This window comes from Giraffa tippelskirchi, chromosome 12 (genome assembly GCF_054371585.1).
Source record: "Giraffa tippelskirchi isolate mGirTip1 chromosome 12, T2T-mGirTip1v1.2.pri, whole genome shotgun sequence".
Taxonomy (NCBI): domain Eukaryota; kingdom Metazoa; phylum Chordata; class Mammalia; order Artiodactyla; family Giraffidae; genus Giraffa; species Giraffa tippelskirchi.
Genome location: NC_137286.1, coordinates 138,929,907 through 138,954,103, shown reverse-complemented (window position 1 = coordinate 138,954,103; position 24,197 = coordinate 138,929,907). Strand labels below are relative to the sequence as shown.

General features: G+C 48.0%; 1 protein-coding gene across 4 annotated transcripts in view; it reads left to right on the top strand.

The window, feature by feature from the left end:
* Nucleotides 1-24,197, top strand: part of STK24 (serine/threonine kinase 24) — a 95,550-nt gene that overhangs the window by 43,293 nt on the left and 28,060 nt on the right. For all 4 annotated transcript variants that reach the window (XM_081548937.1, XM_081548938.1, XM_081548935.1 and 1 more), the window contains exon 2: nucleotides 1,314-1,544. In XM_081548937.1, coding sequence (XP_081405063.1) covers nucleotides 1,314-1,544 — 231 coding nt within the window. The remainder of the gene's footprint in view (nucleotides 1-1,313; nucleotides 1,545-24,197) is intronic.

Below are 24,197 nucleotides of genomic sequence, written 5' to 3'. Positions count from 1 at the left end.
GGGCGTCCTTGTGGAGGAGCCAGTGCCAGAGCCGGCCTGTGACGGGGTGGAGGGGTGGGGGGGCTGGCGGCTCTGATGGCTCTCAGGAAACTTGCTGGGGAGGGGGCGCCCTGAAGCACAGTGGCGGTGGTTTTTCAATGGGAGACACCTGACTGTGTTGCCCAGGGTGGAGGCAGGTGGGGGGCGGGCGGCACGCAGAGGAAAGGTTCCTGGCTGAAGCCACGTCCTAGGGCGGGGGAGGGTGGACTCAAAGGCCCTTGGAAGCCCTGTCGCAGGCAGCTCCATGGGGTCACCCAGGAAGGCGGGTTGGTGGGAGGGCCCGGTGAGTCCGCAAGGCCCACCCACACTGCCAGCTCTGTGCCTGACCCCTTACTTTCTGTGGGTCTGCCTTCCTGGTTTACTGTTCTTGCTCCTCCTCTCAGCCCCCCACCCTGCTGTTTCACAGGGAAGGCGTGTGTGTAGGTTGTAGTCTGAGCCGCTCCTTGAGGTTAAGATGGGAAGGATCCCCAAGTGTCAGCGTCACCTCTCACTCCCTCCTGGGGGTGACGGGCGCTGCCCACGGAGAACTCAGCTGCTCACCCTTCTCTCTGGCCAAGGGAGCCGCTAGGGTGGGTGCTGGAGTCCTTAGAGATAAACCTTACGAGGTAGGCGGTATGTGCCTTTCAACGAATCAGACTGGTTACAAGCCTTTAGAAGCCATTTCAAGGGTATGACGTTTACCTAACAAAAGAAAACAGTTCCTTATTGTTTCCTGGGATCCGGTTAAAATATTTAGGCCAAGGCAGCAGCAGCAAGCGCAGATGCATGGGACTGTGTTTGCTGGACACGGCCTGTTGTACAAGCTCAGGTGTACATCTTTTTCTCTGTTACATGATGTTGCTGGTTAACCTATGTTTCAGCATATACCTACCCAAATTTAAAAAGTTGGGGGTGGGTGTAGGGAGAAAAGTAGAATTTTTGCTTAGGCACGAGTGATTTTTCAATAAATCCATATATCTGTTATGTTCAAATAAGTGGTTTGATATTTGTTTACTTTATACAAAAGCTGGAGCCTTCATCAGTTTCTATAATTGAGCTGGGTCACTGTTCCTGTTTGCACACTTGCCGTGTTTGATAGTCTAACTTGCACATGCAGGTGAGATTGAGAAATGTGTGTGTCCTGAGTGTGAAGACCTGTGATCACCACCAGCCTGATCCTTAAGGAAAACGAATCTGTCCTTAGAAAGACCATGGTCTGGACGTTGTTAATACATGGACATTATCCAAGTACCCCTGTGAGTTACTGAAGTTTCCCTTTTCCTTCTCTCCTGCAGAACCTAAAAGCAGATCCAGAAGAGCTTTTTACCAAACTGGAGAAAATCGGGAAGGGCTCCTTCGGCGAGGTGTTCAAAGGCATTGACAATCGGACTCAGAAAGTGGTCGCCATAAAAATCATTGACCTGGAGGAGGCAGAAGATGAGATCGAGGACATTCAGCAGGAAATCACGGTGCTGAGTCAGTGCGACAGTCCCTACGTAACCAAATATTATGGATCCTATCTGAAGGTAAGGCTCAGAGATGCGAACACGAATTAACAGCGGGCAGCGCCTGACTGAGATGTGAGCTGCAGTCGGGAAGGACTTCAGTAAAGAGCACAGCGGCCTCTCAGAGGAAGAAGTGTCCTGACCTTTGCAGTCAAAAGGACCTGGCTCCGATGGTGCTCTCATCTTAAATGTCACTGACGGAAATGTATTTTCAGTAGAAAGTGTTTGATGTTGAAATTTCTTTCAAACAAGTGTAAGGTCTGAGTAAGACCTTGTCATCAAAAGGGCATTTTTTTTTTTAAGCTATTATAATGACAACTACTCATCAACTAATTTTAGCATGGTTTGTGATGAAGACTCAGGCCAACCTAAGAATATGAGTCTTTTGATATTTTCATATCAAATGTGTTTTAATTTACTGTTTTTTTTTTTTTAACTGCTGAGAACTGATTAGTGAGCTAGTTTATCTCCGTTTGACTTCGAAGAATTCTTGATTAGTAAATTATTATTTAAAGTGGTGGTTACAGTATACTACTACAAATAGTCCTCAACCTTCACGCAGTTGTTAGGTGGGAAAGAATTCTGTTAAAGATGGTTTCCCAGTCCTGTGTGTAAAATTTAAGATTGTCCCTCATGTTTCAGGTTCCTTGACATAAACCTGTTTTACTGCATTTTCAAATGGAGTTTTAAAAATCTTAAAAGAATTGGTGAAAAGCTTTCTGAAATAATTCTTGCGGAAACTAGAACTTGGCAGGTAGAAAGAACTTCCGGAGAGGTAGGCAGCAGTACGCCTGGATGATAATGTAAGGCCAGGCCTTGTCCTGCCCTGGGTGTGTCCTCTTAGGTCGCCCTATTGTAGCGGTCAGCCTGCTCTGACGTCAGAGGGCTGGTGCGGGCTTCGATTTTGTGGAAATGTGGTAATAAGGTATAAGTGGGAGGATGGGACATTGGTGAGCCGTTGATTCACTAAAATGCATATTTAAAGGAAATGAATATTGGATGGTAATGCTATCTTTTTTTCATTGCCTGAAGAGTGGCGGTATGTCGTAGGTCGAGTGCAGCAGTTTGAAATGGGAAGAATAAGTTTCAGAGTCAGTTGTCCTGGACTTTGTGTTTAAACGTCCCTGCTTCCTCATTTGTAAAATGGAAGATCATGGTAGACACCTCATTGTAGCAAAGAGTAAATAGAATTGAGTATATGAAAGTACCTGGCGTGTCGTGGGTACTTAATGAGTGTTAATTTCCTTTCTTAATTGGCTGGGTTTATTTCCATTTATCTCAAGTTACCTTGCAGTGGAGGATGTATCCACTGAGGTTGGAAGCAAGAAGGAGGGGGTAGCAGTGACAGTTGCTGTGGGGCAGCATCCAGCTTGGGCCTCGACGGGACAAAGGGGAGGCCCTGTAAATAAGCTTTATCATTTTCATGGTCCAAGAGAAGGGCACAAGTGACTTCCACACGGGAAGGCAAAGGTCTTCTTGATGTTAAATTTCTATTGAGAAGAAAAAGCTTAACAGCTGAAGAGACTCGCCTTGAAATCTGTCTACTGATCATCACTTACCCTTGAGAAATGACTTCAACATAGTTTCGTAGTAAATTCAGAGTTGGGTTTCATGTGGTACGCAGGCATTGTAATTTTAACATGAATTATTGTAGCTTTGGCAAAGGAAGTGCAGAAGAACCTCACGAATTTTTGCTGATGAATATACCGGCTAATATCTAACTATGGAAGTTCAGGAGCAATGGTGCAGAGGTGTCCCCTTCAGCCACAGCTCCTCAGCGGAATTTTTACTGCATATTGAGTAGATTGCTTTATTGGGGGCAAACGTGGCATCATCTTGACTGTGCATGTCTACAGAGAGAGTCCATCTGCATGTCTTGTCTCGCCTGAGCCACTAATCCCAAGTCAGTCTAACCTTGTTCTAGAGTCGGCCAGTGAATGAATTAACCTCATGTCAGCTGCTCCTGGAATGAACACCCTACGTTTTTAATGGCTTGATAAAATAGAAGTTTATTTCTTGCTCACGCATAGCCTTGATCCGTGGCTGGTTTTCCTTCTGTTTCTAGGAACCCAGGTTCCTTCTCTCCTGTCACTCTTCCCCGCATCCTGCCTGTATGGCTGTGTTCAGCCGCCCTAAGTCAGCTCCGGGGCAAAAACGGAGGCTCCTGTGGGGAGTTCTCGTGCACCCAGGCCAGGACCCAGGGCACCTCGTTTCTGCCCACACGCCCTGGCCAGGCTCAGCCTCGAGACCACACTCGACCCGGGAGAGCCTGGGAAAGGCCATCTAGTCCAAGGGCTGCAGAGCAGACCGGCTTGGTGCTGAGCCAGGCAGTCCTTTCCAAGGCCATCTGCTCTCAGAGGGAAGCGGAAGAACCCCAGGGGTGACTTTCTCTCGCTCTGCTCAGGCAGGATGAAGAGCGGTAATAATTCTGTCTGTGGTGCTTCATGTATTTCACCAGGCAGATTGTCCCATGAAGAATGTAACTGCCTCAAAAATGCCAGGAATAATATCACTGTTGTGAAAAGTCGCTCTTCATTTCTTAAACCTTTCTGACACATTTGATGAAAACCTATGAACTGCTCTTGTTAAAACGGTGTTAACTACTGTAGCTTGAGCAGGACAAGAATCCAGACCCCTGGTTCTGCCTGCTCTTTTGTGAGAGAGTCACACCAAATTCCTTGGCCCAGAGGAAGGCCCTCAGTCATGAGCCAGAGGCTGTTTCCTACCATCTCTGTAGGATTAGATAGTTTGATTAGTATGGTCCATACTGTCAGGGGCTTCCCTGGTAGCTCAGATGATAAAGCGTCTGCCTGCAATGCAGGAGACCCAGGTTCGATCCCTGGGTTGGGAAGATCCTGGAGAAAGAAAAGGCAACCCACTCCAAGATTCTTGGCTGGAAAATTCCATGGATGGAGGAGCCTGGCAGGCTACAGTCCATGGGGTTGCAGAGTCGGACACGACTGAGTGACTTCACTTTCACTTCCCATACTGTCAAGTAGCTTCCCCCCGTGGCTCAAGACAGTAAATAAATGCCTGCAGTGCAGAAGACCCTGGTTCCATCCCTGGGTGGGTGAGATCCCCTGGAGGAGGAAATAGCAGCCCACTCCAGTATTCTTACCTGGGGAGTCCCATGGACAGAGAGCCTGGTGGGCTACAGTCCATGGGGTCACAAGAGTTGGACACGACTTAGCAACTAAACCACAACCACGATACGGTCAAGTAAGATACACTTTAAATTGACATGTAAGAGGAATGAATCCTTGACACAAAGTTGAAAATTACTGTGCTTCATGTGGCTGTTCCTGCCTTGTTAAACTCCCCATAGCTTTCAGAGCTAGTGTTTTTAGTCCTTTAAGTGGTGACGGGGAGAGGACCTCATTGTTTCACCTTGTATTAAGGGACTCTAACTCACTGGAAAAGACCCTGATGCTGGGAAATATTGAAGGCAGGTTGGATGGCATCACCAACTCAGTGGACATGAGTTTGAGCAAGCTCCAGGAGTGGTGATGGGACAGGGAAGCCTGGCATGCTGCAGTCCTTGGGGTTGCAAAGAGTCAGACACGACTGAGCGGCTGAACTGAAAAGGGACTTTCACACAGCTGAGACTGAGTAAGGAGGAAGTGAGCAGAGACTGGTTTCTCTCTCGCTGGATTCGCATTAGAAGGTCTCATAATTATGTTTTCCTTTCAGTACTGTACTTAAGGGGAAATTAAAAAACAATAGATAAGTGGTCTAAATATGCTGAATGTTACTGAAGGTCAGCAGAGTAGAGCGAATTTTGACTGTGTAGCTATAATCAAATTACAGAGTTGCTATGTAGCCTGTCTCCCCCCACTCACCCCGCCCCCATAGTAAAAACAAAAACACCACCACCAGTTTAGGGAGGAGGGGGAATAATGCAACAGTGAAAACTTAGATTGATGAATCTGAGGCCTGAAAAGGTCTTGAAGATGATCACATTCCATAGAAGTTTCATTCACTGTACAATTTGGGGAAAGTTAAAACCAGCTGGAATATTAACCAAAAGCTTTCGTATCCCAACCATTACGTATTACCACTGGAACTTTCTGCCACGAAGATACAAGGTCATCATGAAGCCGTGTGTGTGTGTGTGTGCGTGTGTGTGTGGAGTGACGGGTGGTTTGGGTGTGGTGTACCGGAAAGAGAGACTTTTTTGGCTTTAAGTTACTCTGTGAAGACATAAGATTGTTAAGAGTGGACAGTGAGATGCTATAGATGAATCTAAGCCTGATTTCTTTTTAAACAGCATTCATTAGAATCACTCATTCTGTTCAGCATCTCAACTCTATGGGTCTTTTGGTCTTGGGAAGATTGCCAGCCTTTTAGAATCTCTATGTTGAGATTCTTGCTTACGAGTTATAAGCCAGGATTTTAGTCTTGAATCCTAGTTCATGATTACCTAACTGTCTTGTATCTGATGGGATTACTGTAAAGATTGAAATCAGATAGGTAAACTGTCTAGCATGTTAGATTTTTAGTAAATGCTAATTTAACAAGAGTTTTTTTTTAATTAAGGGAAGAGTTATCTTGCCAAGTTTTAAGTCTTAACATTTAGCATGTTAAAATTGGGGTTATCATTCTCTTTTATAATAAATTCTGTAATATTCGTAAATATCAGGCCAGTTTAACCAATGCAGATCAGGCGCAAGGCAAAACAAAGCTGTGTTTGTCACACCTTTACTTTTCCCAGTCATTTTTGTTGTATTAGCGATATGAAGGAAGCATGTCCATTAGTTCTTGTCTAATAGTGCATTCAGATTGTTGACTTAAGAGTAAGTTTTTCTTCAGTTCCTAGAACTTTCGGGGTAATTTTATCAACTGTATTTGTCAGAAAAGTAATACAGGAAAGTCCCTTCGTATGTTTTGGAGCTGTGTGCAAGTATAGACGATTCTGCTATGGGGTTGATTGTACGTTAGCATGATGGTTTCAGAAAGCTCATCCATCTTGTAGCATGTGTCTGTACTTTATTTCCTTCTATTGCTGGATAATATTCCATTATACAGATGCACTACATTTTATTTACCCATTTGGCCGATGATGAACATTTGGGGCTGTTTCCACTTTTGGGCTATTACGGGCAATGTTGCTGTGAACATTATTTTCTGGTTTTTGTGTCAACATGCTTGCGTTTCTCTTGGGTATATGCCTAGGAGTGAAATTGTTTGGTCATATGGTAACTCTGTGTATAACACTTTGAGGAACTGCCAGGCTGTTTTCTTTTCCAAAGACCTGCGCCAGGAGGGTTCTAGTTCTTCTACATCCTCTTTGCATTCCTGATGATGGCCACCCTCAGGGATGTGAGGTGGTATCTCACTGTGGTTTTAGTTTGCATTCCCCTCATGGTTAATGATGTCGGGCCTTATTTTTCTGCTTCCTTGCCAGTCTTGATAAACAACTTTAAAAAATGTTCCAATTCCATAAGTGCAATAGAGCATTTTATTATACTCCTTTGCATTTCTGTCAATAGTGGGTTTGAGTGTCTTCACAGATCCTTAGCCCTTAGGATTTCTTACTCTGTTGAGTTTTGTTCATATCTTTTTAAGTTTTCGGTTGGCTTTCCTGTGTTTTAATATTTGATATGTATATTGAAATGTTACCAGTTTTAGATACCACAGGTATTTTCTCTGAGTCTGTTACAGTTCTTTTAACTTCAGGGTGTCCTTTGTTGAAAAAAATCCTTAATGTAGTTATCAATTTTTACCTTCAGATTTCTGCTTTTGGGAACCTACCAGTTATCTAAGGTTAAGAATTATATGATAATTTCCATCTTTTATCAGCCTTATAATTTTGCCTTTTGCATTTAGCTGTTTTATCTGTCTGGCATACAGTTTGAAGTGAGGGTTTTTTCTCTGTGTAGAAATAAGTTTTATAATACTATTGTATAAAATAGTATTTTCCCCACTTATATGTGATGTTATATACCAAAGTCCTCTTGTATGTCTAGGCCTATTTCTGGATTTTCTGTTTTATTCCTGGGCCAGTATCACTCACTGTCTGTGTGTGTGAGAGAGAATTATTGTTACCTTGGCCTTGTTTTGAGTCGTAATATCTGGAGTGATAATGGTCTCCACCTCTGCCCACATACATCCAAAGACTTTTGCTATTTTTAACAAGTACATGAGGTCTCTGAAGACCTTTTTTCTTCCACATGTCTTAGAATGAGTTTGTACATTTTCAGTTTAAAATCTTACTGAAGTTTCAGAATTGATTTTTGAGAACTAACATCTTATGTCATCCCATCTTTGGCTATTAATCTCCATTTTTTTTAATCAGGTTTTCATATTTGAGCTTTAATGCAATGTAAACGTTTTCCTTCAGAAAGATTGTGCAGGTTCCCAGACGCATTTTTATTGCTGTTTTGAGTGATATATTTTCAGGTTGGTTATCACATAGTTAAAGGGAACAAGTATGATTATTTTTTTTCACATCGTTTCTGGCAATCTTGCTGAGCTCTTACTAGTTTTCTGTGTATGCACTCACGTCTGTAAATAATGATGATTTTCTGTTCCCCCGTCCATTCACATCACCATCTTACAGCCTATGTTTTGATGACCATGACCTCTGAAACGGTGTAGGCTGGCAGCAGTTGGAGGGATACACTGGCCTTGTTCTTGATGTTAAAAAAATGCACCTTAAATTTTTCTTTAAGTATGATATTTGCTATAGAATTTTGATGTGTGGCCTCTTTTTTTATTAAGAAAGTCTGCTTCTATTCCTGGTTAGACTGTTTTGGTCTTCATTTTTATTTTTATTTATTTATTTATTTTGATATAGCATGTGCTTTTTTTTCCTGTTATTGTAAAGATAGGTGTGGTTTTTCTCTTTCCATCTCAATGTAAGTAGATGGCAAATAGCCAGATCTCCAGTGTGCCCTGTCTGATTTCTAAGAAAGTAAATTGGTTTCATAGAGCCCGGAAAGTCTTCTGTAGTTGGCTGTTGCCAAGAGGCTCAGAGAGTTGCTTTATTAGCTGAGAACTGTCTGAGCCCCTTCTGTTACATGTCAGTTCTCTTTTGTTGAATTCTGCACGGTGCTCACAGACAGAACAGGAAAATAGAATTTGACCTTGCCTCAGACAGCATTCCCATTGCCGACTCCCTCCCTGGGTACTTCCTTCCTGCTCATGGGTCAGGAAGGATGCTGATGCAGCATTTTTGCTGGTGGTTCAGTTGATCGTTGATTTTTCTTTTTTTTTTTTGAATCATTGAATATTGACTCCCTTTTGGGCTGGCAGTTCTGCATCTCGACTCCTAAACCATCTCTGGGTTCTGGGGTGGAGGACTAACTTGGCTCAGAGTGACAGAGCTGAGAACACTGTGAACTGGCCGGTGCATTACATTGAAGAGATGTCTGTCGTCTGTGGACTGTTTGTGTCTTGGAACCAGCAGGAAGGGGCAGTGGTGTGTCAAGAGTCACTCAGATGACAGCGGGGAGAGGCCTCGGGTGGTCCTCATTGCTGTATGTGGCTTGGAACCATTTTTGCCTTAGCCGAGGTCGGTCCGAAACACACTGGAGCAAAGCACCTCAAGAGGCAGGAGGCCTGGGAGGAAGGTGGGGCTCTGGGGGGCTTGAATGGCTTCGGTGAGCCATACATGGGTCCTGAATTTACTGTAATACTAAGTCTCCTTCCTCCATTGCTTTCAAGTTCAACTTTGATACTTTCCCTCCGTGTTTCGGGCCAGGCAGCTTGGTGGGATGACGTGGCTCCAGCCTGACTGGGAGAGAGGAGTTTGGGGACTGGGGGCGGAAAGCCTGCAGATGTGATTTGAAGAAAAATCATAAGCAAGCTGGAGATGAAGCCTAGTTAGAAAAAGAGGTGATGGTTTGCCTTGTGTCCCCACTTCTCTGTGCTTTTCTGACCCCCAGGCTTGAGCTCTGGAGATAGTCTACCTGCCTCTGAAGGTAAGGGGCCCCAGCTCCGAGTTAAATCAGCCCTGTAGTTGGTCACCTGGTGTCGGACGTGTGTCCTTAACTGCAGAATGACGGAGTTTGGACATGCTGATCTTTCAAGTTCTTTTCTGTGTGCTTCACCTTGGCTTGCCATTTAATCAAACAGGTCTCAGGGCTTCCCTGGGAGCTCAGTGGTAAAGAATCTGCCTGCCAACGCAGGAGACATGGGCTCAGTTCATGGAGGAGTTAAGCCTCTGCACCACAACTCTTGAACCTGTGCTTTAGAGCCTGCAAGCCGCAACGACGAAGCCCACGTGTCCTGGAGCCCATGCTCCACAACAAGGGAAGCTACAGCAGTGAGAAGCCTTCACATCGCAACCAGAGAGTAGCCACTTTCCACCACTAGAGAAAGCCCATGCAGCAATGAAGACCCAACACAGCCAAAAATTAGATGAATAAGTAAAATTATTTAAAAAACAAAGATGTCTCGTGCAGAGAAATTATTAGAATTGTAGGTTATTAGAGCGGAAAGGGACCTGGGAGGCTCCCGGCCTCACCCTTTGTTCTCTCGAGCAGAAAGCTGGAGAAGCCACCTCAGCGGCTCCCGCCAAACAGGATTTTTCCTCTGGAGCTGGAAGGAGGGTGGGCTTCCCAGAGTCCTGGGGCCGGGCCAGGGCAGGAGGGGAGAGAGCCCGTGGCTGCGTGGCCCAGCCGTCCGACAGGGTGCCTACGGCCGGTGGCTCCTGCAGGGTCCTGCCCTGACGGCTGACGTGTCCGTGTTTGCAGTGCCCGCCACCACCATCCCATGGAACCTGGCGTCTGCTCGCAGGTCAGCCTTTCCGCGGAGACTCCACGGGAAGCTTGAGCAGGTGGTCAGATGGCAGACCTGCAGGCCCCCGGCGCAGGGTCCGCGGAGACTCCACGGGAAGCTTGAGCAGGTGGTCAGATGGCAGACCTGCAGGCCCCCGGCGCAGGGTCACCCTGTCACTTCTGCCTTGGTTCTGAGGCTGGAAGGTGTCGTCTCCACGGGACGTTATTGTCGCCGTGTTGAATTTTTATTTACTGCCCCCTCGTTTCCTGGGTAGTCCCATGGAAGAAGTTCTTGCCTGGCACGGGGAAATTGTTTTCTTCACTCTCCGAGGCAGAGCTGATGGTCCCCTCTGTGGCGCATGGATGAAGACCACGTGGACTCGGACTTGTTTAGGAGCTGGGGCCCACGTCGACCTAGACCCAGAGGCCTTGCACATGCTGCCAAAACCCCCGGGGGGCTGGGCAGCTGGCCCCCCGCGCGGCCCTGGAGCCCTGGTTGCAGCAGCCCCGCCGGCTGCCCCATCCGTCCCACTGCTTTGCCCGCACCCAGTCTCTGCCAGGAATCACCGTGTGGCCTGGTTCTTCGGCCAAGGGTGGAACGCCAGGCAGCCCTTGCCTCCGCACTGCCCGAGCCCATCCCCTTCCTCCTCAGCTCAGCCCTTCCTGACGGCTCCAATTTGATGCTCTGTGCCCTGGCATCCTGGGATGATGATGTTGCCTTTTGATTTGACAGTTGAGACCCCTTGGGTTCTAGAGGACTGACTGCTGGAAAGTTAGTTAGCTCTTGGTCCTTTCAGGAGGGTTGAAGTGGTTGAGATGTTTTTGAAAAACCTGCATATGAAACCGAAAGGTTTTACTGGTGCATTTGAGGGTCCTTTTGTCCTGGTCGTGACAATTCATCTTTTTAAAGGGCTTCCCTAGTGGCTCAGAGGGTAAAGCATATGCCTACATTGTGGGAGACCTGAGTTCGATCCCTTGGTCGAGAAGATCCCCTGGAGAAGGAAATGGCAACCCACTCTGGTACTTTTGCCTGGAGAATCTCGTGGACCGAGAAGCCTGGTAGGTTACAGTCCAACGGGTTGCAAATAGTCAGATACAACTGAGCGTCTTCACTTTCTTTTTCTTCTTTTAAAATATGGTGTTGGTTTCTGCCATACATCAACACGGATCGGCCTATAGGTATCCATTTGTCCCCTCCTGTGATGACTCATCTTTAAAGAAGTAAATTGATCTGTAGGTGACTTTCGTCTCCTTCCTCTTTGGAAGTCTAAAACGTAGATTTATTAAACTCCTCATGAGTAGGTTCCCCGCTCTTGTCTCCGTATGCTTGATGCACAAATGTCCAGACAGAGTGTTCTGATGTCTGTTAGTCACATTATTGTGGTGGCAGGTAGCAAATATCTTCAGGCATTTCTTTGAAGGAAAGAGGAATTCTTTTTGAAGAAAGGGAGCTTGGGACGTGACATTCTGTAGAACATGTGCAGACAGCTTTGCTAGCTGTGCGTTTGCGTGCGTGCATTCTACGTCGCTTCAGTCGTGTCCGACTCTTTGCAACCCTATGGGCTGTAGCCCACCAGGCTCCTCTGTCCATGGGATTCTCCAGGCAGGAGTACTAGAGTGCATTGCCATACCCTCCTCCAGATCTTCCTGACCCAGGGATCGAACCTGCATCTCTTACATCTCCTGGATTGGCAGGCAGGCTCTTTACCACCAGTGCCACCTGGGAAACCTGGGAATTACTGATGTCTTGGCTTGGGTGGCTGTAGATCTACTGCAGGTTGAGTTGCTAAAAGCAGTTTCTGTAACCTGTTAAGCCCACCAAGCATCATCACACTGGTTTAGGTCTTTTAAGTTAGTTGCCTGGATTTTTATGGTTGTTCATTGCCTTAGTGTGAGATTGGCTTTCTGATTATATGCTTCAATTCCATCTAATGACTGTTCCATGTTGAAATAAATGGGAATCAGTGGAGATAGACCAGTGGTGAGGTTGGCTATAGACCAGTGCTTATTGAAACTAATCACCCACATTTTTTGTTTATATAGAAGCCCTTTTCCCCTGCTTTTAATCAGGCTGGTATAGAGAGCCATGTGGATTTGGGAATCATTATTGGGCACATTTTTTAAACGGCTGTGATGAGGCGTTTGCAGGTGTTGAAATGTTTGGTAGAAAGTGGTTGGTTCTTTAAAAGTAACAGTTGATTTCTGGCTCTGTTTTGAGAAGGAAATGCTCTTAGGCTTGCTTTCTGTCCTGAGTTGTGGCATTCAAGACCGCTTGCTTTTCTCTCTTCCCCTTAATCCACCCTGCCCTTAGGTGGAGCGGTATTTCTGGACACTGAATTTTGAAAATGGAGCTCCATTCACAGGGGGACAGACTTGTCCCTGGAGGAAAAGGGACATAAATACGCCAAACGCAAAACCACAATGATTTCTTTGATTGCAGGGACCTTGGGGCCATCTTGCGCTAAGAACTTGCCTTTAGAAGATGCTTTGGTTCCCATCCATGTCTCCCTCTCCTCAAAGGGATGGCAGCCCGATGGACAGTGGGCACATGACCCCCGCCTCGCCAGACTGCCGCGGAGGTAAGCTGCTGTCGGTGCTGCCCGGACAGACGTGTGCCCTCCGTCAGCCTGAGCTCCGCCTCCACCCACAGCTCGTGCACGCATGTCAGAGGCCCCGAGACTTTCTCTCTGCTGTCTCCAGCCAGGGCTGGGGCTCTGCCTTGTCAGATAACCATACAGGGCTTAGGAATGACTGGAGTGCAAGGCAGGCCTGGCCACTTTCTCCAGGTTGAGGACAGGCGTTCCCCTGACTGAGATGGTGGTCTTGAATGCCAGGATCTCCCTCCTAGCTCCAGGCCCTGTGCTCTGGAGAGGCCTGGCCCGTGTGGAGAGTGTTAGCAAGATCATCTCCTGGTTCTCACATGCCCTTTTACCTCCCAGGTCCCCATAGTGTGTGTACTCTCCTAGAGGCGTGGTCAGCCACCCGCAGTCCCTCGCTCTTTCTTTCATGGACTATCTGATGAGGCGGCCACACCTCTAGTCAAAGGAAGTCAGTCCCAGCCCAGCATCCATGTGAGCAGCAAGTTATGAGCTCAGGGTTATTCAGAGAATTTTTAATTCTAGCTTCCCTTCTTGGTTTAATAGTGTACCGAGTTTGATACTACCTTTTCCGGTTTGAATCAAGTTTCTGCCTCTCTCTGACATTTGGAAAATTAGAGCTGGTCCCCTGAAGTTGACTGTCAACAGGAGCGGCAAGTTCCTAGCCGGGCTCTCTGCCGTCTTCTTTGAGCAAAGGAGCTTTGGGGCTCTCAGTCCTGCCCTAGGTGCGTTGCAGTGTGCAGAGCTGTGTCCGTCTTTTACCTCATTTCAGGAAAGCACTCTCTGGGTCAACTGGGATCTTTGGTAGTTGGGTTAAGATAAGGACTGGCCCCCGCAACTCCACCCCCAGAGCATATTTAACTAGTGTTCACTTGTGCCATACTGGAAAAAAAACAAACACGTAGGAAATGTTCGCAGCATATCCAGTGAGGTGTGTGAGCTCTTAATGACTTTGGGGTCTAGAGTGTCTTTCCCCACAGGTAATCTGACAGGTGCTTGCTTTTTAAAAACTTCGAGCGGTATTCTGTGTGCACGCACAGGGCCCTGGGGGTTCAGAGTCCGGCCTCTCCCTCCTGGAGTGTGTTCTGACTGTGCTGGTCATTTGTGTCGGAAGGTTGTCCTCCCTTCATGCTGCTGCTGCTGCTGACAAGAGCTCAGCCATGTCTGGCTCTTTGCAACCCCATGGACTGCAGCCTGCTAGGCTCCCCTGTCCATGGGATTTTTCCAGGCAAGAATACTGGAGTGGGTTGCCACTTCCTTCTCCAGGGGATCTTCCCGACCCAGGGATGGATGGAGCCTGTGTCTCTGGCGTCTTGTCTCCTGCATTGGCAGGTGGATTCTTTACCATTGGTACCACCTGGCCTGGGTTTTAGGGCCCTGGGCCCCCTGCATCAGGTCCAGCCACCCCTCCTGCCACCATGTCGTGTGACTCGCTGCTTCTGGGTGCTCCGAGCCCCGCTGCCCTGCCTCCGTTGGGCACGGATGCAGGTGGGGGCCCTGTGCCCGGATCTTCTTGGGTTGGTGAAGGAAGGAGACGCGTGATCTGGCCATTGCCACCCTGGGCAAGTGCTCCGGTGGTCAGGGCCCCTGTCCAGGAGGGGGGAGAGGGTGTGTTAGGTCAGGGTGAGATGGAGCCTGGCCTCCTGGATCTGTTTCTCAGAGTTTCTCCAGCTCTGGATTCAGACCGAGGAGTCCAGAGGGCTGCTCAAAGGCAAGAGACCGCGTGGCCTGGGAGACTCACCCTGTGCCAGAGGGTCCGGAGATGGAGGGGGCAGATAGCAGGGGGGCTGCGGTGATGAAGACGCCAACCCAAGGAGGGAGAAGGGAAAGCCACTCGTCGTGGACGCTGACACACGTGACTCCCGCGTGCTGGTCGCACCACAGGGCCACAGAGGGGTGTCGTTCCAAGTCAGATAACTTAGTCTGAACTGAACTCACCCACATCAGACAGCTGTACACACTACTGAGTTCTCTGAGCTTATTATAAAGGTGGTGTGGTTTCTGCTCCTAAATTATAAAAAAAAAAAAAAAAAAAGACTTGAAGCATTTGGCGGGGCTGGGTCTTGCCCTCCGGGTCTTGCCCCCCCCGGGTCTTGCCCCTCCGGGTCTTGCCCCCTGGGTCTTGCCCTTTGGGTCTTGCCCCCTGGGTCTTGCCCTTTGGTGCCCTCGTTCTCCCCCTGCCTCTCTCAGCTGTTCCCGGTGCCCCCTTCCTGCTGCCAGTTAAGGGGAGGGGCCTCGGGCTGTGAGCAGGGTGTGCGCAGGTCTGCATGGCTGTCCCTTGGGGTCCTGCTCCTAGCCGGCCACCTTGGGGGCTCCCTTGGCGCTGTGCCCGGGAACCCCACCCCAGTCCCTGAAAACTGTGTTTCATCGCTTTGGTTAATTAGATACTCAAGAGTTTGAAACCACACATAAGAGGTGTGAATAATGGGATATAAATATTGCTGGAGCCCTCTGTGGTGGTTTCCCTTTTTTTTTCCCTTCTATTTTCATTTCAAAGTTTAAACAGTAACGTGACTGACAAGTCTCTAGAAAGACAAGTTTCTTGGCTCGTCTGACATGCGTATACAGTTCAGCTCATCACAGATAGTAAGAAAAGGTGCAGGCACTGGAGCGCATTGAGGTGTAACTTGAAAGTCTGGTGAGTGAAAGTCACTCAGTCATGCCCGACTCGTTGCGACCCCATGGACTATTTAGTCCATGGGATTCTCCAGGCCAGAATACTGGAGTGGGTCGTCTTTCCCTTCTCCAGGGGATCTTCCCAACCTAGGGATCGAACCCAGGTCTCCTGCATTGCAGGCAAATTCTTTACCAGCTGAGCCACAAAGGAAGCCCTTAAAGTCTAGATGTGTTACTGAAAGTGTGAGCCTGCATGGTTCTCATGAATAATGGAAGTTGGCCACCTGCCTTTCACACTGTATTTGGGCCTGTTGGGTCTTTGCGGGCCGAATCTCCCAGTTATCACATAACTGGAACATAATTGGGCCCCGCGGATTGGCGGGGGTGGGGTGGACGGGAAGGACCTCACGCCGATTGGAGCGCAGCAGGCTGGCTACCTGCTGGACGGCTCCGAGGAGGGGCTCGAGCCAAGGGCGCGTTTCTGGGTGCGCCCCGTCCTTGAAGCTGTTAGTAGGTGCAGCCTGGTGAGATGTTTGGACACGCTGGGTCTGGCAGGCTTCTGTTAGAGTGTTCCTGGAGCTTTTGAGCCTTGAAGGGGAAGTTTCATAAGTGGCATTCCTAAATGTATTTTCTCTGTGGGACCCTTCTCTCTGTCTGTGTTTCTCGCTTGGTAAGACAGATCCCTCTGGAAGTAGCTCTCTAGTCAGCACTTGCAGGATAAGCCTTAGAAGACAAGTGTGAAGAACGTAAGCCCGGAGACGCCAAGTTGCCACTAAGCAGCAACTGTCTGTGGGTCTTCTGCTATTTCACTGTCTTTAGAAAAGCATTCCTTTCAGTGTTAGTGGTTTAAAAGGACCATGAAGCATGAAATAAAAGGCGGTTAATGACATAGCATGTTAATGTTTTAAACAGTTTTATTTTCCAGTAGTTTTGTGAGTGAGACCATGGGATTTGAGAGGAAATAAGCTGTGAATTATTTGTGCACGCCTTGTTCTGTAGGAAACACTAGGTAATACATTAGCACTCACACACAGATCACGAGAGCCGAAATCTACGGTGGATTTAAAATCTTAACGGACAGAAATTGTTGGGGGCTTGGTGGTGGTGGTGGGGTGATTAATACCACATGTCTCTAAAATCTTGTTGTCTCACTTTTTCATAAAAGTTTGCCAAAGCTGTTTCTAAGGGTTCCTCTGTCCCAGCGGGGGTGCAGTTCGCTTTCTGTTCATTGCTTCGTCCCCAAGCAGACGGTGTAACCGAGGGATGAAGGTACCTTAGGAGAAGCCATCCCAGGCCTGCCCTGTGGGCCTCTCTGCCCTGCCCTGACCCTCTCAGGCCCCTGCCCCTCCTGCAGGGCTGCCTGATCTTGCCCCAGCATTGGGGCCGCACACGTGCAAGCGGTGGGTGGGTGGGCAGGCACCCCCGCCTCCATCTCTCTGCAGTCCTCAGGGACCTCGACTCCTAGTTTGGGGTGAACGGGCCAGCCGCAGGGAGAGGCCAGGCAGGGAGGCCGCTGCCCACCTGCCTCCCTTGGGCTCGCCTGTGGCTGAGCCTGGTGCGGTTGGGAGGAACCTGGAAAATGCCTGCTGCTTCTAGAAGCGCTCGACCTGATGACGTTAGACTCTCAGTGTATTAAAACTTGGAAGGGAGCGTGGACTCTCTGCCAGGAAATGATACGATTTGTCCATTTTATCATGTGTTTGTGAATCCTCTGGGTCACTTTCTTAGGTTTTTGGCTTAAACTCTTTTAAACACAGTTGATTTCAGAGTAACTTCCAAATATCTGCCCCGTTCCTGTACTCCTTCCTTCTGTGTTCGCTATTTGTTGGCTCCAATTAATTTTCTATATTTTCTAAAGAAAACGGGCTTGGGGCTTATGATTCCATGTGAGCAACATGGCTATGAGAAGGTAGAGTCTCTGAAAAGGGAGGAAATGCATGCATGTTTTCATCAATGTGAGCAGATGCGCCGCTCTCTCGAACCTCCTCTGAGCGGTTGTTTCCCAGATGTTGGATTTTTTTTTTTCCTTTCAATTTTGTGGATAGGGGAGCCCTAGTGTTCTGTATGTATGGCCAGATGGTGGGTCCACGCCCAGAGGGGCCCCCAATGCCGGCGCAGGGCAAAGCCTGTCCCGGGCCGGCGGAGACCTTGGTGCTGGTGCTGGCTGTCTAGTCACTGACTTTGGTTGCATGAAGACCTGGCAGCAGCATCCTGTCCCACGTCCCCCAGCTCCACGAGGAGGGCCTTTTCCCCAAACAGGAGCCCGGGCTTCGGACTGCACACTCTCCCTCCATCCACATTTGCTGCCTTGTTTGGAGATGGTACTGTTGACTCCCAAGTGTGGAGACCAGGGTGTCTTTGGCTCTCGTGAGCCGCCTGCCGCTAGCCACCCGGGCTAGTGGGGCCCTCATTTCACTGTGCTGATCTGCGCAGTCATTCAGCCACATAGGGGGAGCCCCGTGTCCCCTCCACACGCACCCACACGGTGACAGCCACCCTCCAGCCTCCATGGCCATTTGGAAGTCATCTGCCGCACTCCCTGTTGTCCTGGAACAGCTGCAGCTGCTGCTTCTGGGAGAGGGGAAGGAACATCTGTTTTCTCTGAGAGTGATTTTTAGTTTGCGAGCATCTGTCCTTGCGTTTCTGGGAAAAATAGAAACGGCCAGGGAGCCCTTTGTATCAGACCCCCCCAGGGTGACTGCGGGTAGAAGCAGAACAACTGACTGGTGGGTGGACTAAACGAATACCCAAGTAAATCTGGCTGTGAAATCACAGGGGAATATATTTCATCTCACAATCAATTATGGGAATCGAGTAGTCGGCTCAGCACCAAAGAGAACAGAAAGCATTGAGATGTTTCGGAGGACGGGGACGTGGATTCCTTTCTCTCCCCGAACACACTACCTGACTAATTGAAGAACATCTCTGCAGACACTGGGCAGCTCCATTTTATGGTTTTCAAGAAAGTTGAATGAATTAAAATTCCAATCAGGCGAAATATTTTACTTCACCAAAAAGAAACTCAGGTCTGTTTTCTGACTGATGATACCTATGATTTCAAATAAGCATTAATTGTATTCCTAGTTCTGTTTGTCTCAACAGCTGATGGAAATACCCAAGTGAACTTTTGGCCAACCCTTACCGCTTCTGCACATTCAAACCTTGGACGTATCTAAACACAGCTGATATATTTAGATATAATAATTGTAACTAATTATGCCATGTTGGGCTTCCCAGGTGGCGCTCGTGGTAAAGAACCCACCTGCCAGTGCTGGAGATTATAGAGATGCAGGTTCGATCCCTGGATTGGGAAGATCCCCTGGAGAAGGGAATGGCAACCCACTCCAGTATTCTTGCCAGGAGAATCCCATGGACAGAGGAGCCTGGCAAGCTATTAGTCCATGGGGTTGCAAAGAGTCTAACACAGCTGAAGCAGCTTAGAACCCAGTTACGCCATATGCTTTTTTTTTTTTTTTTAAACTTCTGTTGTCTAAGTTAGAGATGGAAACGACAACCCACTCCAGTATTCTTGCCTGGAGAATTCCATGGACAGAGGATCCTGGTGGGCTACAGTTCATGGGGTTGCAAAGAGTCAGACTTGACTGAGCGACTAATCACATCACATTGTCTAAGTAAATTTCTGAGAGGGGGAAAAGAAGTATCCTGAGATGACAGCCCTTGCTTAGATTATGTAATGAGGAGCTGCTTAGCATGTAGTTACAGAGAAGCTTCCTGTGGGTGAGGGGAATGGACTCCTTCCCACCCACTGTCACAAGCACAAGCGGGACTTGAAGGTGTTTGGGTGAATGCAGACGTGGACTGCTCGGACCAGGCCCTTTTACTGAACCCTGTCTGGGAGCCACACGATGTGACGGTCATTACTGACCAACCACAGTTTGCCAGTTGCTGGGTGGGGCATTTAGCGTGACTCCTCTCTGAGCGTCTGTACAGAGCTGTGTGGACGTTTGTATAAATGCCGCGATGGGGTCTTCTGGCCAAGACAGCAGTGGAGCTGGGGGAGGGGGTAGTTGATGTCACGGTTGGGTGTGAGGGACCGGAACCACCGGTCTTGTCAGCGACCTCAGGTCTGTGCTCTGGGAAGGGGTTGCGCATTTGATGCATACACAGCTTGACTGTGTCCAGTCACCCTGTATCCATACGAGTACCTGCGTCTGTCTGACTGTTATCCTGGAATAGAGCTGTGCAGAAGATAAAAGCAAGTGAGGTGGCCAGGAGGTGGGGAGGAAGAGGAGCAAGGATTCGGGTGGCAGAAACGTCTCCTCAGGACAACCCAGCTCTGAACAGATAGCACATTGAGAGGTCCCTTCCTTCGGAAGCGGTTTACTGTTGGGGTGTGGTAATTACCCTGCAGGATGGAAATAGAAGTATAAATACATAAGAGAATTCTCCACCCATGCACTTGAAATAATAGCATCTGTTATTCGTGAATATCCTAATTCCATAAATTGTCTTTAACACTTAAGGCTCCTCTTCAATTTGCAAACCACAGTAAAGTCTTCTTTCTCAGCTGTGTTCACCCTCAGGCTTGGTCTTGTCTAATCTTTGGGCTGGGCCTTAATCAGAGAATTAATTCTGCACCCTAGCAATCACTTCTTTTGGTTTTATGGTTTTGTTGCAGATATTTCTGATGTATGCTGTGTTGTCATCGTTCAGTCACTCAGTCGTGTCCGACTCTTTGTGACAACATGGACTGCAGCACGCCAGGCTTCCCTGTCCTTCACCGTTTGCTCAAACTTAAGTCCATTGAATTCGTGATGCCGTCTAATCCTGTGTCGCCCCCATCTCCTCCTGCCCTCAGTCTTTCCCAGCATCAGGGTTTCTTCCATTGAGTCAGCTCTTCACGTCATGTGGCCAAAGTGTTGGAGCTTCAGCTGTAGCATCAGTCCTTCCAATGAACATTCAGGACTGATTTCCTTTAGGATTGACTGGTTTGATCTCCTTGCAGTCCCAGGGACTCTTAAGAGTCTTCTCCAACACCACAGTTGGAAAGCATCAATTCTTCAGCACTCAGCCTTCTTTATGGTCCAAATCTCACATCTATACATGACTACTGGAAAAACCATAGCTTAGACTATATGGACCTTTGTTGGCAAAGTGATGTCTCTGCTTTTTAATACGCTGTCTAGGTTTGTCATAGCTTTTCTTCCAAGGAGTAGGTGTCTTTTAATTTCATGGGCGCAGTCACCATCTGCAGTGATTTTGGATATGATGTGCAATGATAGGAAAATCTTCGCCTGGCAGAAGGATACTCTTGTAATTATTAGAAACACTTCACTTTTAGGAAGAGTCCATTTTTAGCTGATCGTGATTATGGCAGACGTGTTTGACTTGGCAGTTTATGCCCACTGACTGTTCTGTTTGCTCTTGTATGAGGATGGGGGGCAGGGGAGGGGGGAGTCCTCCTCTTTCACCTCCCCAGGCACTCCTGCCACCTTCTCTCTCTTGTTTTGTTTCCTCTCCATCAGATTTAGGTTGTGACTTTTATTTCCTTGAGACCCTGTAAGGACCCTGTAAGGACTGCTTTTATCCATCTTAATTTCTACCAGCATTCAGCACAGAAACGTTGCATTAACACATCTTTTACTGCGCTGTGCCAGATTTGTGTTGATGCCAAAGTGCAGAACATCTCAGTACCCGTCTGGGGAGACTTAATTGCTGAGACTCAGGCACACACATGCACGCAGTTAGAAGGCAGCCTTTTCCAGGAGAGAGAACCTCCTGACATGAACCTCGAGAAGCACGTCTGGGGGACGGCTCTGTGTCCTTTCCAATTTACCGCAGGACATTAGGACAAAAGTTCTTCTTCTTGGCACAGGGGAGCGGGGAGTGGGAATGCCGCAAGTCCCAGGCACTCATTACATAAATTGAGCTTCTTTTCAGGCTGTTGGATTAGAGTTTGTTGCTTTCTGAAAGGAAAGGGATTAAGAGCAGTTATGTTAGAACATGTTTCCCTCACTGGCATCCTTGAGAAATTGCTTAGCGTCTGTGATGTTTGTTCCTGTGGTTCTTGCTGTTTTGGTGTCTGACTCAGCATTAAGTCTGGGTTTGAGCCCCAGTTGCCTCCCCTCCCTGCACTCGACCGAGTATGCAGTTCTGTCGAGTAGAAGAGGCTGATGACCTAGATGCATGTTTCCTATGTCTGTGAGTCTGGTCCTGTCCTGTAGATAAGTTTCTTTGTATAATTTTTTTTTTTTTTTTTTACTAGACTCCACATATGAATGATATCGTATGATACTTGTCTTTGCCTGCCTGCCTTACTTTACTCAGTATGATAACCTCCAGGTCCATCCATGTGGCTGCAAATGGCATTATTTCATTCTTTTTTATGACTGAGTAGTATTCCACTGTCTATATGTGCCATACCTTCTTTATCCATTCATCTGTCGATGGACATTTAGGTGGCTTCAATGCCTTGGCCTTTGTGAATAGCGCCGCTGTGAACACGGGTGTATTATCGTTGTGAATGATAGTTTTGTCTGGATATGTGCCAAGAGTGGGATTTGCTGGATCATATGGAAACTCTTTAATTTTCTAAGGAACCTCCATACTGTTCTCTAGTGACTGCACCAACTTAACATTCCCACCAACAGTTTCAGGAGGGTTCCAACAGTTTGGGGAGATTTCCCCTTTCTCCACATACCCTCTAGGCGTTTGTTATCTGTAGACTTGTTAATGATGGCCATTCTGACCCTTGTGGGGTGATACCTCATTGTAGTTGTTTGATTTGCATTTCCCTAAACATTAGTGGTGGTGAATACCTTTTCAGGTGCCTTTTGGCCATTGGTTTTCTGACGGATCTTCTCATCTCCTTCTCTCGCTATTACTTCTGTGGTGTCTGTCATTGATCAGACGGGCCTCTCCTCTGAGCACCCACAGCATTTTGTCCCACCACAGACCGGCTGGTGGTACTTATTTGCTCACTTTTTCTGTCACAAAAAGTGATTCATTTAGGAAAAGAGCCTGGGCCCTGTCACTTTATAGCTCCCCCACGACCCTGTGTTGGAGGGCAGGTGTCTGAATCACTGAGGAATGCTGACGTCTGTGGGACAGAGGAGCAATTAAATCCGCCTTTGTCGAGGTCAGGGGTGGTGTTCTTGTGCCTGGAGTACAATTGGAAGGTGCCAAGATCGTCAGGGTGTTGGTTTGACTGTAAAACAGGGTAGGGGTTTGGCTTCGATACCAGTTTCTTGCCTCCTGGTTTCACGAGCCTCCCGGTGGACCTGGGTTCAAACAGGGGACACTCTATAAAGTCCATGTGGTCATAACAGCTCAAGTTCACGGGCACTGCGGTGTGCAGGGCTCGCCCCTGCGGTGGCCGTCCTTCCGTCCCTGGAGCAGACGGGACACTGAACATGGCTTCAAGCCCTGTCTTTGGGTCACAGAGCTGCTGAGGGCCAGAGGCAGATCCAAACCTGCGCTGGAAAGTCTGCGTTCATGCCTGGCATCTTCACAGAAGGCACCTTTGCTTTTTATAAACTGTTCGCTGGCTTACTAAGACCTGCTGCATTGTTGAGACCTCCTGGGCCTGGCCTTTCCTTGTAGCACAGATGCACAATGTTTCATTTCAGAATTCATACTGGAACACGTAATCTTTGTTAACGCTGCCGAATCTGCCGCATTTCTCATTTACCTGGTTTTCACCTTCCCGTTGTCTGAATGTCTGTCAAGTCCCCCGTGATGGTTGTGAATGTGGGGAGTGGCAGTTCTCAGTCACCTACTCCAGACGGCACAGGGCAAATTTGCCTGTCAGTGGTGTCGTTGTAGACGTGGTGTCCACGTTAAACTAATCTCCACAAGCAAAAATTGCCAAAAGCAAAATCAAAAGACAGATGAGGACATTGCTGTGTTTGTGGCTCATGTTACAGGGAGCTAGCTGCTTTCTCTAATATTAGGTCAACAGAAAAGCAGACAAACGGTGTAACAAGGGCTTACAAAAAAGAAAACACACGTGACTCAGACTCAAGCCCTCGGTGTCCTTGAGGCCTCTCTCCTTGGCTGGGAGGTGCCGTCTTCCTTCTCCCTGTGTCGTCTCGTGGCTGTCCCTCTGTGAGCCTGGGTCCTGATATCTCCTTAGGAGGACACCAGTCACTTTGGACTAGGCCCACCTGTGTGACTTCACTTTACCTTTCACCCCTTGATGAAGACCTTGTCTCCAAACACAGTCACATTTTGCGGTGCTCAAGATTGGGACGTCAGCGAATGACTTTCGGAAGGGGACTACAATTCAGCTCTTAAGTTCCGTGACACTGGTTAAGGGATAGAGTGTGTTGACAAAGCAGGGGGAAAAATTAGCACCCATACATTGTTGGAGGCAGGATGAACCCGAACTGACCTCTTTGAAGAATCATCTGTCATTATCTGTTTAAATTCAAGTGGATTCGTTTGACTCAGCATCCAGGAACTCTTAAAATGATACCTATGGGAGGTTCTTAAATTGACAGCTGGCTCATGATAGCAAAAGAATGGAAATAACATTGTCAGTAGGGTGTGGGTTGGTTATGGCTACCAAAAAAAAAATTCCTTTATGGACAGGTATAGAGTGCTCTGAGGAGAAGCAAGGTATAGGACAGTGGCTCAGATGGTAAAAAAAAAAAAAAAATCGCCTGCAATGTGAGAGACCTGGGTTTGATCTGAGAAGGTCCCCTGGAGGAGGGCATGGCAACCCCCTCCGGTACTCTGGCCTGGAGAATCCCCATGGGCAGAGGAGCCTGGTGGGCTAC